At 31.6% G+C, this 14,295-nt stretch overlaps 1 protein-coding gene across 1 annotated transcript; it reads right to left on the bottom strand.

Annotated features, from left to right (window-relative positions):
• Positions 1–287: 287 nt before the first annotated feature.
• LOC124457525 lies at positions 288–6,124 on the bottom strand. The gene is made up of 4 exons (XM_047007755.1): positions 6,086–6,124; positions 4,819–5,149; positions 3,602–3,847; positions 288–674 (listed from the first exon to the last, which is right to left on the bottom strand). Exons 2-4 carry the CDS (start codon positions 5,141–5,143, stop codon positions 376–378), a joined length of 870 nt encoding a protein of 289 aa, XP_046863711.1. The 5' UTR covers positions 5,144–5,149; positions 6,086–6,124; the 3' UTR covers positions 288–375.
• Between the last annotated feature and the right edge of the window lie 8,171 nt (positions 6,125–14,295).

Genomic DNA, 14,295 nt, shown 5'->3' with positions numbered 1-14,295 from the left:
TAATGCTCGCAGTACATCTCCAGCGACATATGATGCAAAAAACCGAGAAAATGAGTGCACACCTGGTCAACGTAAAATATCATTGGGAAACTTTGTTTGAAAATATGCACAAAATTTAAACATAAATAACATAAATGAAGATGTTTCCAATCACAATTAATCACTGTACGACTGAGTGTTTGACGTCACAGAATAAAGAGAGAGACTGCATTATAAAATTCTAAATTTAACAAGTTCAGCATTCGTTGTTTTATCAAATTATGTTCCCATTTGAGACTTATTACACATTTAATTTTTCTTGGTTTAATCATCTCCTTTATTTTTTATTTGAACTGTTACAATTTTTTGTCGTGTCATGCAACGATTTCAAATTATTTATGCTACTTTGTAAGTTTCCTTTATAGAGTCAAAAATTTGCCTTTTCAGATGGCTTGCATTTACCTTCTGCAAAGAAGGCAAATTAAGCTCAGGATATTTCTCTTTAAGCTCTTTCAAGCTATAAGGATAAAGTATTTCTCTATTACTATTATTCTCCCCATATATTGGATTTTCAGCAATAACAGCAACTGATTGTTTGCCGGAAGGATCACAAATTGCTTTCCAAAAATATCGAGGTATTAGTACCCGTTCGTTCAACTCTAGTGTCGTGCCATTTTCATACTTTAGTTGCCCACCTGGAAAAAAAATGAAACTCATTGAACTTTTCTTAGATAGTTGCGAAACAATTGTGAGGTTACTTAGAACCCAATGTCGACCAAGCAGTTCATATGAAAAATGTTTTTCAAGCGCAACCATTCTCGCAGCAAAGAATCACGAAAGCAATCCCCAAGTTTTTGTCCTGCTGTGTGAATTTTATATTAATAGAATTATTCAATTTCTTCGAAATTTTTAGTTTTTCAACCAGTGAACACAGAAAACTGAACATAGCAGGACCAAATTTGCGTGCTGTTTACGCCATTGCATAAAAGTATTAGTCAGTACTAGACACGATATGCTTAAATTGACATAAAAACTAAAAAAATTCAGAAAGTTAACAGCTGTTCATCTTATGCATCAAATCACCAATTCATTCTTTCTAACTTAAGGAATTATTTTGTTCTATAATTCCCCGACGAATATTTTATAAATGACCATTTTTGTTAAAAGTTTACATCTATAGCCGTACATAACAAAAACACGAATATACTAATTTAATGACAGAAGACGTAAATCTAATATTAATCAAAAAAAAGTTAAAAGCATAATATTCCCACCACAATTCTAATAGTTTTCTTTCCTTTCTGTTATAGTTGTTTAACTTGTCCTTAACAATGTAAAAGATCTGGCGCTCAAGACTTTCCAACACACACTATGTTTTTCGTAGGCTACGTGGATGACACAATCACAGCACTAGATGCAGAAAAAGCTGATGACTTTCGCACCAACATCAACAAACATAACAGTCACGTACAATTTACAAACGATGTTGAAAAAGGGAAATGCTCCTTTTCTCGGCATTTGGTAAAACATGGCAGCCAAAACTACAAACTACAGTTAAGTGAAAATCAACACACACCGACCAAATACTAGACCAATCACTGTAGTTACATGTACAAACCTACAACTCAACGACAACAGCGACGATACTATATATCACCAGTAGGTCTGAGACTCACATATCTTGCGATGAAGCAACATACGTGTTGCACACAAATCAAGTACAACGTTATGAAAGGTACTTACAAAAAAAACAAAGAACAATGAAGAGAACGACAAGGCGCAGTTTACAAAACAAACTGCTTTGATTGCCACGTCTCCTATGAGGATGAGACTGAAAAGATTTAAACATAGGACTTACTGGACACAAACGAGGTATAAAGAAACAAAAGAAAACCAATCACATTTCCGAACATCACCGACAGACAAAACAAAACATTGACTGAGACTTAGCAATAAGCATAGTTTACAGCAATGACTACAGAAAATGGCTTACATTACAAAGTTGGTATGCCTATTGCAAAATTACTCCCTAAACTGATCAATACAATTACTGGCACCTTAAAAACGACTTATTTACACTCTCAAATTAACAAATATATAATTAACTCATTATTTTGGACTGTTTAACGATCAGAATACACAATTGTCATACACAGACCAAAAAATTTCCTGTACAGAGAACACATTGACGTGTGAGACAGACAAAAACTACAGCAAATCTGACGCTTACTCCTCACTTAACTCTGAAGATAACTACCCGTATGTTTATTAACGTTGTCACACAGACTATTGGATAACCACACAGAAATGATTAATACCCTATATATAAACAAACCCTGAAACGAATAAACGAAGAAAAGAACATTTTACATAGAAACTTTGAAGGAATTACATAACAACGATGAATAGACCTTACGCAGATTTATACTGAGACTACAAACCACATGATATAAAGCATCTGTCTAATTTAAATACATAGTTATTAGTCAAATACAACACGTTTCATAGTTTCATATTATGTTTTATTCCAGTGATAATGTCACAATTTAACACCTTTTTTAGTTCTTTGCCAACTAAACAAACTTTACAGTGTAAAATTTTATTAAAGCGACTTATAATTGGTGTTGATGTTGACTGACTTTTTTACAAGCGATAGTCATCTTCAGAGTCGAGTGTATAATACTAACAGATCCGTAAAATAACATCACGTTTAAACACTGACACGTACACTCAGACTGAGCGCAGAGGCATAACTACTACGTTAATTGGGAGTGTATATTCAAATATTGCGTTGTGCCAAGTAAGATAACCGAGTATATGAATATACACCCCAAGTAACGTCCTAGTTACGGCACTAGCTGCGCCCTAAGACTTTCACAAAATCTCCCTGATTTGCAGGACATTTTGTAAATAATATCTCTTAAATCATGCTTTTACTTTTAACTAAATAATGATTTATTTTATGAAGTAATCGTTTTTTCATTTAAATAAAGGCACGACTGTAGTATTCATTAAAACAGCGAAATACGAATTCTAAATTCTTCTAAGCGATCGAAATTGTAAAATCAGTAAACATTGATGTTAAAAACACAAACGACATAAGAGACGTTGAAATTTTTAAAAAATACCCAGGACTGTTTAAGTTCACATTTACAAGGACAGAAATGTTGGCCAACTTAAGTTAGGCAAAAACTTGTTTCGTTTGTAGAAAAGTTCAAAATTGTTACGACAGCCATTTTGATTTTCGTGTTTGGATTGCCTAAATAATATAGTGTCGCACTGCTCAATTGCTGATCATTGTACATCATTCGTTGGTTTTAATCCTGCCATGTACAACCAAAATTTGAGCCATACTTATATTCATTTCTTTTTAAATATATTGTTGTATAAAATAAACCTCGTGGCTAACGGCCACTTTTTACAAATCAACTTATAAGCTCATTTATTAAAAGTATAAAAACAAAGGTTGATTGTTTTGACAAAACATGAAAGATGTGTACGCATCTTTGACCATGAAAAAATTATGGTTTGCAAATAAATTTACCTCAAAAAGCAGCGCTCCTAAATCTAGTCATATATCATTTAATTTGACGTAATGGTTATTTTGATCAATGTTTGATACCTGTTCCTGTTACTACATAAAGTTGTTTGTTATTTTTTTTGGCATACGTTCTCACAGCTTGCTCCAATTTTTTCCAGATTACACCATTGAAATGCTTCCATTGAGGAGCGCTGTTTGTGTTCACCATAGTAAATTTACGTTCGTCTTTTCCAAAGTCTCCGTTGGGGGTAAGATGACCCGCGTTGTAACTACCGTCATAACGCTTGTCAGCACTATAATCCTTCATCTTTGATTGTGGTGCTGGAGCTGTAAATTAAAATCAAATTAATGGATGCTTGGGAAATGTAAGAGGTTGTCAAAAATTATGCATTTTTCACACTCTTTTAAAAATCTTTGCGCCAAGTCAAAAACGTAAGTTCAAAACACATACCATTTGTATAGTCGTTCTAGTATACTATACCAAACGCTTAACTAGATTGGCTGTCCCATTCGATAGCAAATTAGCAATACATAGCAACATATAGTGTAGAAAAAGACTTGTTTTAGTTAGGTTACTCAAGGTAGATTTGATTGCTTACTTTATAGAGAGCAATTCTCAAGAAGACTAAAATTGCCACAAAATGCAAAGGTTAGTTATTTGAAGGTAAAATAAATAAAAATTCCATTAAAACACTTTGAGATGCGTTAAGCATCCGAGTCGTTGGCTTTTTAATATAAAACTACAAATAAAAAAACAACAAATATTCGAAAGCTTTATAAAAACTCTTTTCTTTACGAATACTTCTATGATTCTAATAAAAATTTGTCTACTCGCTTTTCATTTCAATAGTGCGACCGTGGATTTGGGCTTTGCCATGATCAACTATACCACCCCATTGAAATTTTGAGTTTGCACTATAGTTGTTAAGTATTACAGCTATAATCTTAGTGCGCATCAGTGAGACTTAGAGCTAGAGTTGTCAAAGTGTTGAGGCTCCCGACAAATGTTATGCACATTCAACAAACATGAGCATTAGCGGTTCTTTTATGTCTTTCTATAAACATTACTGCTTTTTTAATTTTTATTACAGTAGACGTCGCCATTAAAGAACTCCTCTGAAATGCAACGTGCTAATAAGAGTTATGGTTTGTTATTAGATTTATGCTTTGTTTTCAAAGAAAGCGCACTTTACTTGATAATTAACGCGAGTTTTTCATATTTTCACTATCACCGCTTTAAAGGCTGTATAAGTACTCAATATTTATGTGTACATTAAAATTAATTATACAACACGTACCAAAAGGCCCGTTCTCGTTTATCCACTTGCTTCTTCCGCTTCCCATAATATTTGCCTCCACAACGTGCCCAGTAAACTCTGGGATAAGAGTTTCGTTGTTATAACACACAGCAAATAACGTCCTACTTTCACCATAGCATAATCCAGAGCGATTTGGACCACTGCAGTCAACTTCAGTTTTCAGAATTCCTTTGTTTGAAAACCAATCATCAAACAAACAAGATTTAATATCACTGCTGAAGGCATTTCTGTTTGCCTTAACACTAACGGAAAACAGCAGAGACAGAGTCAACAATGCTTCCACACCAACAAAACAAGACATCATAATTTTCTGTTGATGATAAAAGTATTAGATGTGTTAAAGTTGTGTCGGTGTTAAGAGGTCAATCTACACAAAGCTGTCACATAAGAAACCCTGAAGGTGAATGCTTGATTCTGTTTTGAGTGTATTATGGAAATAATAAGGGCTTATATAATTACTTTTTATTGCAACAGTATCAGATCTTCTTTGCCAAAAAATTAAATCTTAGGTTACTAAACATTCAATGCTGCTTTATTGTAAAAGCGCTCTTTCTCTAAAAATAAATTGTTATAGTCATCTAAAACATATACTATATATCAACAACTTCACACGAAGAGTGCGTACATATTTTCACAAATATTTTCATTGTATGAGTAAATAGTACTTTCTTTACTTCATTGTATGAGTAAAGACAAGTTTGCTTTGCTATGGAGTTATGCAAATGATATCAAATTACACATAGGGGGTGTTTACATGAATCCGGAATGACTTTCAATCCCGATCGAAACGTGATGTCAATCCGTGTTTACATGAAACTAATTGTTGTTTTTCTTCGCACTCATTTTAACCCATTTAGCTTCTTTATTTACTTACGAGCTTCAATTTGCGAGAAGACAATACCCATGGCACATGCGTGCTTCGTCATTAATCACAATATCATTCCAGAATGAAACTCAATTCGCGTTTACATGAGATAAAAAGTAAATTTCGATCCGGAATGAAACTAGGAATGAACTCGATCCGGATCGAGTTGTGACTCATTCCGGATTCATGTAAACATACAATAGAATTTGTTTTAAAGTGGAATGAGTTCATTCCGGATCGAAAGTCATTCCGGATTCATGTAAACACCCCCTTATTTTAAATACAAGTTCGAAAATTCAACATAATTAGCTATTTATTCTAACCCAGTCTGTTATTAATTTTCGTTTTGTTACTAGTTTTAAACGGAGAGATTTTACATACCTTTTTACTTTTGAACGTAAACCTGTACAATTTATGCTCTCTGGCAAACCTTTGAATAGTTGAAGAAGACTTGAAGAGTGTTTTATAGGAGAGGAAACAATGTGGCGACTTGTAGTCAACACAAAAGACCACCGGCTAAACATCGTTCCTATTTATTTTCTTGCCAAAATTTAAACTCAACTCAACCATTTTTATTCAATGAAAACAATGTTACACCAAAAGATACTTATTGGCACAACCAACTTTTTTATTTATCCCTTTAGTGTAAATTTTTCTGTGTTCAATCATTGTAAAAATTAAAGATTTTGAAACAAATAAACATTGATGTTTAAAAATATTCACTGCACAAAATTGGCGAAAACTAGCAAAGAGTAGGATTATTTCTGTTTTATTTCATAAAAAAGGGCGATAACAACAGGCTATTTTATTATAATGTACAACAACTTTTTAAGAGAAAGCATGTTTTAGCTGGCTATTAAATCATCTTCGAGTTAAACGAACTAGTTACTTTTTAGGTTATATATATAAATGAAATAAAGAAATATGAAGCATGTGAGATTTAACAAATATGTAACATTTAACCGTTGTCGTAGATGAAGTACAAATATATTTTTGAAATATTGTTTTTTCGGGATCTTATGTTGGTCAAACACGTCAAATGCTTCAACAAGGTCGTTTCAAAGTCTTTATATGCCCATTCTAGTATAAGTTCATATAAATAATCACATAATTTCGTCATTCATTTGTCATTTACTAACAAGACATTTCTGTTTTATTAATTTCCTTCGTATGTCCTCTTATAGATCATTGCTCTCGAGCAATAAAATTGCTTGAATTTTTATGGTTATTATTTATAACAATCTAATATTATAATAATAGCCTACTGTCAAAAACAATTTGAATCAAGCAAATTTAAAATAGTAGAAAATTAAAGAAACAACAGGGGATTTTTTTAAATCCTGCGATCGCTGTTTGTCAAGATTATGAATCATAGTTGCAACGATGAAATAATCTTTCTACGCAAAATAAAATTCGTTTTCATGTGCACATGTCCTATTAATGTGAGCTGAAACACAGTTTATCAAAATGCTTTTAGTTTTTTTTGACAGACTCTTAGATTTATAGCAGCTTTGTAGCGAGCACAATAATAAATTTTGACAGGTATAATTCACCAGAGACAATTCATGCCTTATTTTTTAGCAATAAAATGTTTGGTGTAACTTTTCTCTTCTAATTATTTTGTGCTGACAAAGACGCAATACTTTTTTTGATTTGCACGCACAACAATTGATGCGTTTAAATAAACAGGTAATCTTTAAAAAGAGCTAATATCTTGTTAGCCCCCTGTAGATCTTTTTTGAATTAACGTTTAAGGCGTTTTAAATTTGCAGGCTGCACGACTTTTTAGTGCGAGAGAAATTATCCTTGAAAAGAGTTCATGATTAATTTTGCTTGTCATTCGTGAATCTTTATTGAATTTGTGTAAGAGTCACATTACATTTTATTAAGTCTTTATAACAGGCAAAGCGAAAGTATAAAGTACTTTTCACATCAAATAATTCATTCACTTATCAACATTACTAGCAGCCATGTAAGCATTCAACGTTTATTTCAAAAGCGTGTTTCTACAAAAATTATCGTGTATGCTCTAAATTGTGATGTTTAGATAACACGTGATGTTACCAAATATCATTAAAAAATTTTACAACTTCACAGTCGCACGAGAACAAATTATCTTATTAAATTTACTAATTGTACAAAAGATTTCTAACATGACAAAATATTAAAAATACGGTTACTTTTCTTACAGGTTTGTTAGTGTAGTTATTATTTTACTTGAAATTAATTGTTTAATCACACAAACGGTAAAGTGTTTACTTTATAAAGTTTTATAGTTGAAAACACGTGTTTTAACAAATGTTAATAGCAAAAGCATCTTTGGCTCAAAGTAAATTGTAGCAGAATATTGAATGAACTTTTATCTTTATTACAAAAGATTTTATTTCAGTGTAGACAATTAATAAAAAATCTTTAATATCTATCTAATAAACAGAATTGATATGACAAAGTAAAAGACAATCGGCTGAACAACTTTTCTAATCCTTTTCTTGCCATCTACTTCAAAAATACTCACAGTGCAGCTAAAAATATTGCATTTTATAAAAGATATAAAACACGTTTTGAACACCTCCATTTATTAAGTAAAAAATTTTTGACTAGGCGTATTTAGAGTTATCAAATAGTGATCTTCATTGTAAATGAACTACTTAATTTTTAGATTACATTTACAATAAGAACATGTTTTTCATTGCAATTGAAGTATTTTTGTTCTAAAATATCTTTATAATGGTGGAAATAAATCACGATAATTGTCAATTTCCTTTAAGTTGGTTTAAAAGAATATGGAGTGAATTTATTATCAGGGACAAAATATGTTGCCAAACAATTATTCATGGAACAAGATGTGTAGAAAGAAATAAATCTATCATAAGCGTTTAAAAGAAGGTTTTGGTTTTGCTGGTGACAAGACGGTTTTATTTGACTCTAATTTATCTTCGAACAGAATTTGAAATTAGCTTTGCAAGACATTATTTAATCTTTATTTGCTGTGTCTCAAAGTTGAATGAGCTTATAATAAGGTATTTATCTATGATGCTGAGTGATTAATATGCTTGCAACATCAAAAATTTCTCTGTTTTCATTGGCTTTCTTATCAAAATACATTGTATAACTAAGTTCAGCACTTCCTACATATTCTTTAAGTGATCAACTTCTTAATGTTATGCAACATATTTGCTACAAAATAGCCACGTAAGCAATCAATTTCTATAGGAATCAAGTAATTTAGATAAAATACAAACAGGTTCCTTATGTAAACTCAGAAATACAAAACTTAATGAAAATGCTCTATTGTATTCGTATCACCTCCAATTTAACAAATGGTCACCCCCATTTATGCAAATAATAATATTGAAAACTTGTGTAGTGTTGAGGGTATATAAAAGAATTGCTGTTTGAAAGATTATTACACAATGGAAGGTTAAAAAAGTTTGTTCGTGAAAAAAGGGTATTTCGGCATAAACTTAAAAATTATTATGGTTGGATAGCATGTGATTTAAAAACTTATGAGAAAAAATTATGATACTTTCATATTAGAAGGAAAACAAATAGCTTTATTCAAATCATCAGTAAAATACACGATTCTTAACATGCAAAAATATGGACAATAAAATAAGAATTTTTAATTTTTCATTGATAAAAATTGGTGTTCCACTAACAGTTAAGCAAAGTATCTTTCGATTAATGTTGTTGCGAAATACTAAACATATTTAAATTTATTCTGCAAAAAATGGGCAAATTAAGACACTATATATTCTAGAGCAATTAACGTTAAATAATATTCTGGTGAATTTGCTTTACTCGATAACATAAAAGACCACCGGAAAGACACAAGTTCATTTTATTCTCTTGCCAAATATTAATTTAGAATAAGACACCGGGTCATGCATGCGTATACTCGTGCACTTTCTTTATATGACCTGATAGATATCGCAATTTTATTCATTTTTTAAGTCAAGCAACAATTTTCAGTGTTTAAATAGGGCCATCTAAACATGAAAATTAACGTCTAATAACATATAATAACACTAAGGTACTTGGTAGCACTTTAGTCTTTGATGCTTGTATATGCTTAAGTACGATATTACGACGTCAAATTTAAGCGTTATTAAAAATGGGAAGATTCTACGTTTTTTTACGCTTCGTAGCTCACACGATTAACAATTCTTTTCAAGACATTTTTGTAATGTCATATTTTGAATTGGTTTAGTAAAACATACAAAGAACATTAAAATTATTTCATGCGCTACTATTTAATAAGGCTGCAACCTCCACCACCCCACCCCCCCGAAAAAAAAACCCACAAAAACTTCATAAATCAAATATGTCCTACCAAAAGCTCTTGTAAATAACAATTTAATTAGCTCAAAAAAGTTTGATAAACTTGATAGTTCTGTGCCACTATAATTTATTGGATATTAAAATATATAGTATATGATACCAGGAGTGACTCCAGGCTGATGCAACTGATTTAAGTGAATCAGTCATAAAATATATTGAATAGTTCACAACATTATAACTTACAACCAATACAAGCAAATAGCAAGAAATATATCACATTGGAATGTTAATAGATTCTAAATGATTTAACGCTGACAAAATATAGACAACGGATGTACTTGATGATTGAGAAATATTGTTTAAAGCCTGCATAGATTGTTTACATGTGAGTATCCGTCTCGTATGTCGAAATTTTCAGCGAAAATTCCTTTCCTCATCCAGCTACAGTGAGTTGAATTTGTATGGCTACGTCACAGTGGCTAGATAGTGAATCACTACGTCATGGTGGGTAGATCATTGAATGATAAATATGTTGGAATTAAAAATGCCTGTGATTGGATGAAGCCAACGTATGTCTAAAATTCGACTTCTCCCCCTGAAAAAATGCATATTTTTTTGGCGATCGATGCTTTTTTTAATTTTGACAGCAGGAATTCCGTCAAAAAATTTTATATTTGTTGTTTATTTGACAATGTTCTGATTTGTACCTTGCTTACCTTATACCAGCGAGATTTCTAGGTGTAAAAATGTAATCGACAAGAATCGAGGTCGTTCCGACAAACTACGACAAGACGAAAACTGCTAAAAAATAGATAAAAACATTATATTTGAATATTTTCAGTACTGTGCACATCGTTTTTATAAATACATCTTTTACGTGCATCGTTGATGTCGTTTTACGTTTAAAAAATGGTCATTGGGTCTTTTTATTACAAGATATATATTTGAGTTTCCCAGTATTTATTTGATTTTTGATTTTATATTAAAATGTTGCGTATTAAGCTTATTCGTGATATGCAATGTGCTTATTTTCTTTTTGTTTTTATAGGGGTTTTTACACACAACGTACAAAAATAGGACATTGTTTACATTAAATATGTTATTTGTATTTATACATGACATGAAATGGGCTTTTAAATAGTTTTTTTGCATGAATCTCTACTTTTCATTATGACACACTGAGCTATATATGTACTTGCAATGTATGTGTTTTTGTGACATGAAAAATGCTTTTAAAAAAACTCAATTTTCTCTTTATTCGATGATTCAAATTTTTGGAAACTTTAACAGTTTGTGTGTTTAACCTGTAGCTACAATATTTTGGCAGTAGAAACAGGTAGGTATACCTAGAACTTCTTATAACTCAGAAAAAGCAAATATTTTCGCTCGTTTTTTTTTGTCAACTTTTGTCTCTATCAGATAATATTTCAGAAATTAATTGAACGTTTTTCAATTTAGGTACTTGAGTGAAAAATTTAATGCATCTACTAGAGTAAATGCTAAATATTGAATGTATTAAACTAACAAAAAAGTGTTAAATTTAGCAATATAAAAAGTGTATTTTTTGAAAAGCTAAGGTTAAAAAGGGCTGGCACTACCTACAAAACACGGCTTCAGTTTTCCTCCATGAGTTATCATTCCAGTATATTTATAATTCAATGGGCTAGATAGTGAATCACACGTCACGGTGGGGAAATATCGCATCAGTTGGGGCAACAGTCCCGAGTCTCTTTGGTCGATTGAACCACATAAATGTCATGAATTTTATTGATTTTTATCTACGTCACGTTAGAAAATAGCTGCTAACTGATGCACTAAGCCCACGATCAATAAAATTTCATTGTGACTGATGCACTTTAGACCGCATTATTAATCTTTAAGACCTAGAGAAAAATTACATTACATTGCCCTTGGTTTATGATTTTTACTTTGATTTAAATCTCGAAATCACTATCGCAGGACGTGAGAAATGAAATTTAAGACAAGGAGTTATGAGGAAAATCTACTGCCATTCCTATTGAAACGCATACGTTTTTTAATTGTAAATGAGCGCAGGCAGAGATTTGACGAAGAATTGCTTATTCGCTCATTCCCAATCATATGTAATAGAATTTAGAAATAATTGGCGGTATTTAAAGTAAGTATTTATCCTTGACACTGTAATGCATGGACCTCTTTCATGTTAAAATATACATTGTAATGCTGTTTGTATTTTACTCCATTGATTATTAGTGTATTTTTGTAATACTTTCTCTGATGTAGGGATTTATCCCTTTTAGGCGTAAAGTGGCTGTTAAATTCCTTTAACTGTTTAGAACACTTAAATGCTTTGTGAATGTTTAAAATACATATAATATATTAAAATTTTTATAAACTCCATTCCCAATGTTGTAGCCTCCATAAAATTTACCCTATTTTACTACAATGCTTCCGACTACTGCCATAGCTATATCAATTGTTTATGTGCACATAACTAAAGAAAATATTATCAAACTCTGAGTTTACAATAAAAGATTATGATCATAAATGTTAGGGTGCATAGCCAAAATTTTTTTACAAATATCTATTATATGTTTCAATTCTTGTAATGCAGGCATATTTTTTAGCTGTATTATTGATTTTTGTCAATTGATTTTCCTTTTCAAACTTCCCGGTGAAGATTGAAGGTTCCATGCATATTTGCTTAAGATACTACATTGCTTTATAAGTGAGCATATTTCTAAATGTCCATACAGCATTATGATCACAGAAAAGTGCATAGCAAGACACTTTCTCAACCAATATATCATATATGGGCTTTACATCAATATTCTGAGCTTAAAATTATTCCACATACATATAGACATTAAAGCAATTAGAACTTTCAATAATTCAGCATATGTCATAATATATTATATCGCAACTTATTACTGTTCCATATAAGCAGGTGCACATCCTGCCTCCTAAGTACAGAGGTCACCCCCACTGCACTTAGGTGATAGACTGTAGTGCACATTGTATTTTATTTGTTGCCTATCATAAGTACTGTCGAATAATATTAAAGTGGAAACATTGGTGGGCCCATTTTAAAATTCTATCAAATTTTCCTTCATTATTTTTGACTGAAAAAAGTATATTTGTCCAAATATCTTCCTGACTTTTTATTGGTTGGGCAAAATTAATTTTAATGGGAAGTGCTTAGATATATACAGTATGCTCAAAATGCTATGTGCCAAAACAGATACACACTCGCTGCTGCGTCGTCTTGCGAGCATTTTTTGTAAGCAAAATTTTGCAAATTATACCTTAAAAACGCAGCAAATTGCGTTTCCAACGGTCCAAAAATCAAAATTTTTCGAGGGAGCCTGCACCTGGAACCCCTTTAGAGGGAGGGGCCAGTCACGATAAATGCTGGATCCGCCCTGCTTCATACTCTGATTTTCGTCTCAATTTATTATGCAAAAGTTTTAAAAAGTCAAACGTAATAATATTTTCTACTATTGCAAAAAACATGTACCCACTAGCATTTAACTAAATTAACCAGGTGAAAAAAATGAGGATTTTTGCTGCAAAACTTTTATATAATTATTTACAAGTGGAAATGACAGTTATGTAAATAGGGAACTATAAGACTAAACCATCCGGCAGTATAGTTACATTAAAATAGGAATAATTTCTTACAAGCTTTGAGACCACTATTAAGTTGTGGCATATTGCATTTTATAAAAAGTGCTTCTAAGATGAGAAGTTGATTAGGATTATTATTATTACAGCGATATAAGATTTTGGTGTTACTAGGAATCAAATTACAAGGATTGAGTGGGACGCGTGTGAGATCGGGGTTGGAGTCAACGTCAGGAAGTGAGAAACGTCAGGTGTGAGATGTAGTTGGCGTCTGAGCAAATGAGTAAATGTTGTGAGATAGCACTAGAATTATTTTATTTTGTGGCATGTTGGGTTAGTCTTGTGTATAGGTTTCGTTCAGTTTTGCCTATTTATATATGACTACAACCTAGAGATTTAAATTCATATACAACATTGGCTTTAGAGATTTCCTGAATTTTGTCTTTTTTTTTAGAATTTTCCTTTGGTAAAAGGTCCCTTCTTAAAATTTTCATTAGAAAACCATATCTAGGCAAACAGGGTGAACGTTTGGTTTTCAATCTTCTTCGTAAAATTCGCCGTAGCGTCAAAATTCCCATTGAACCTATAGTTATATATCAAACAAAAAAAATATCAATTTTCTGTCTCAAAAAGGACAAAATTCCGGAACTCTCTAAAGCCAATGTTGTACATGAATTTAAATATCCAGGTTGTCATCATACATACAT

The sequence above is a fragment of the Xenia sp. Carnegie-2017 genome, unplaced genomic scaffold (genome assembly GCF_021976095.1).
Source record: "Xenia sp. Carnegie-2017 unplaced genomic scaffold, XeniaSp_v1 HiC_scaffold_6, whole genome shotgun sequence".
Lineage (NCBI taxonomy): Eukaryota > Metazoa > Cnidaria > Anthozoa > Malacalcyonacea > Xeniidae > Xenia > Xenia sp. Carnegie-2017.
Note: the sequence above shows the minus strand (reverse complement) of the source record. Positions and strands in the feature narration are given on the sequence as shown.

Bases quoted from the DNA above. Each gene is read 5' to 3' on its own strand.
- LOC124457525 (XM_047007755.1), bottom strand. From the start codon at position 5,143: ATGATGTCTTGTTTTGTTGGTGTGGAAGCATTGTTGACTCTGTCTCTG. The intron at 3,848-4,818 runs GTACGTGTTGTA...TTTAATTTACAG, and splicing joins AAACGAGAACGGGCCTTTTG to CTCCAGCACCACAATCAAAG. The intron at 675-3,601 runs GTATCAAACATT...TTTTTTTTCCAG, and splicing joins TTATGTAGTAACAGGAACAG to GTGGGCAACTAAAGTATGAA.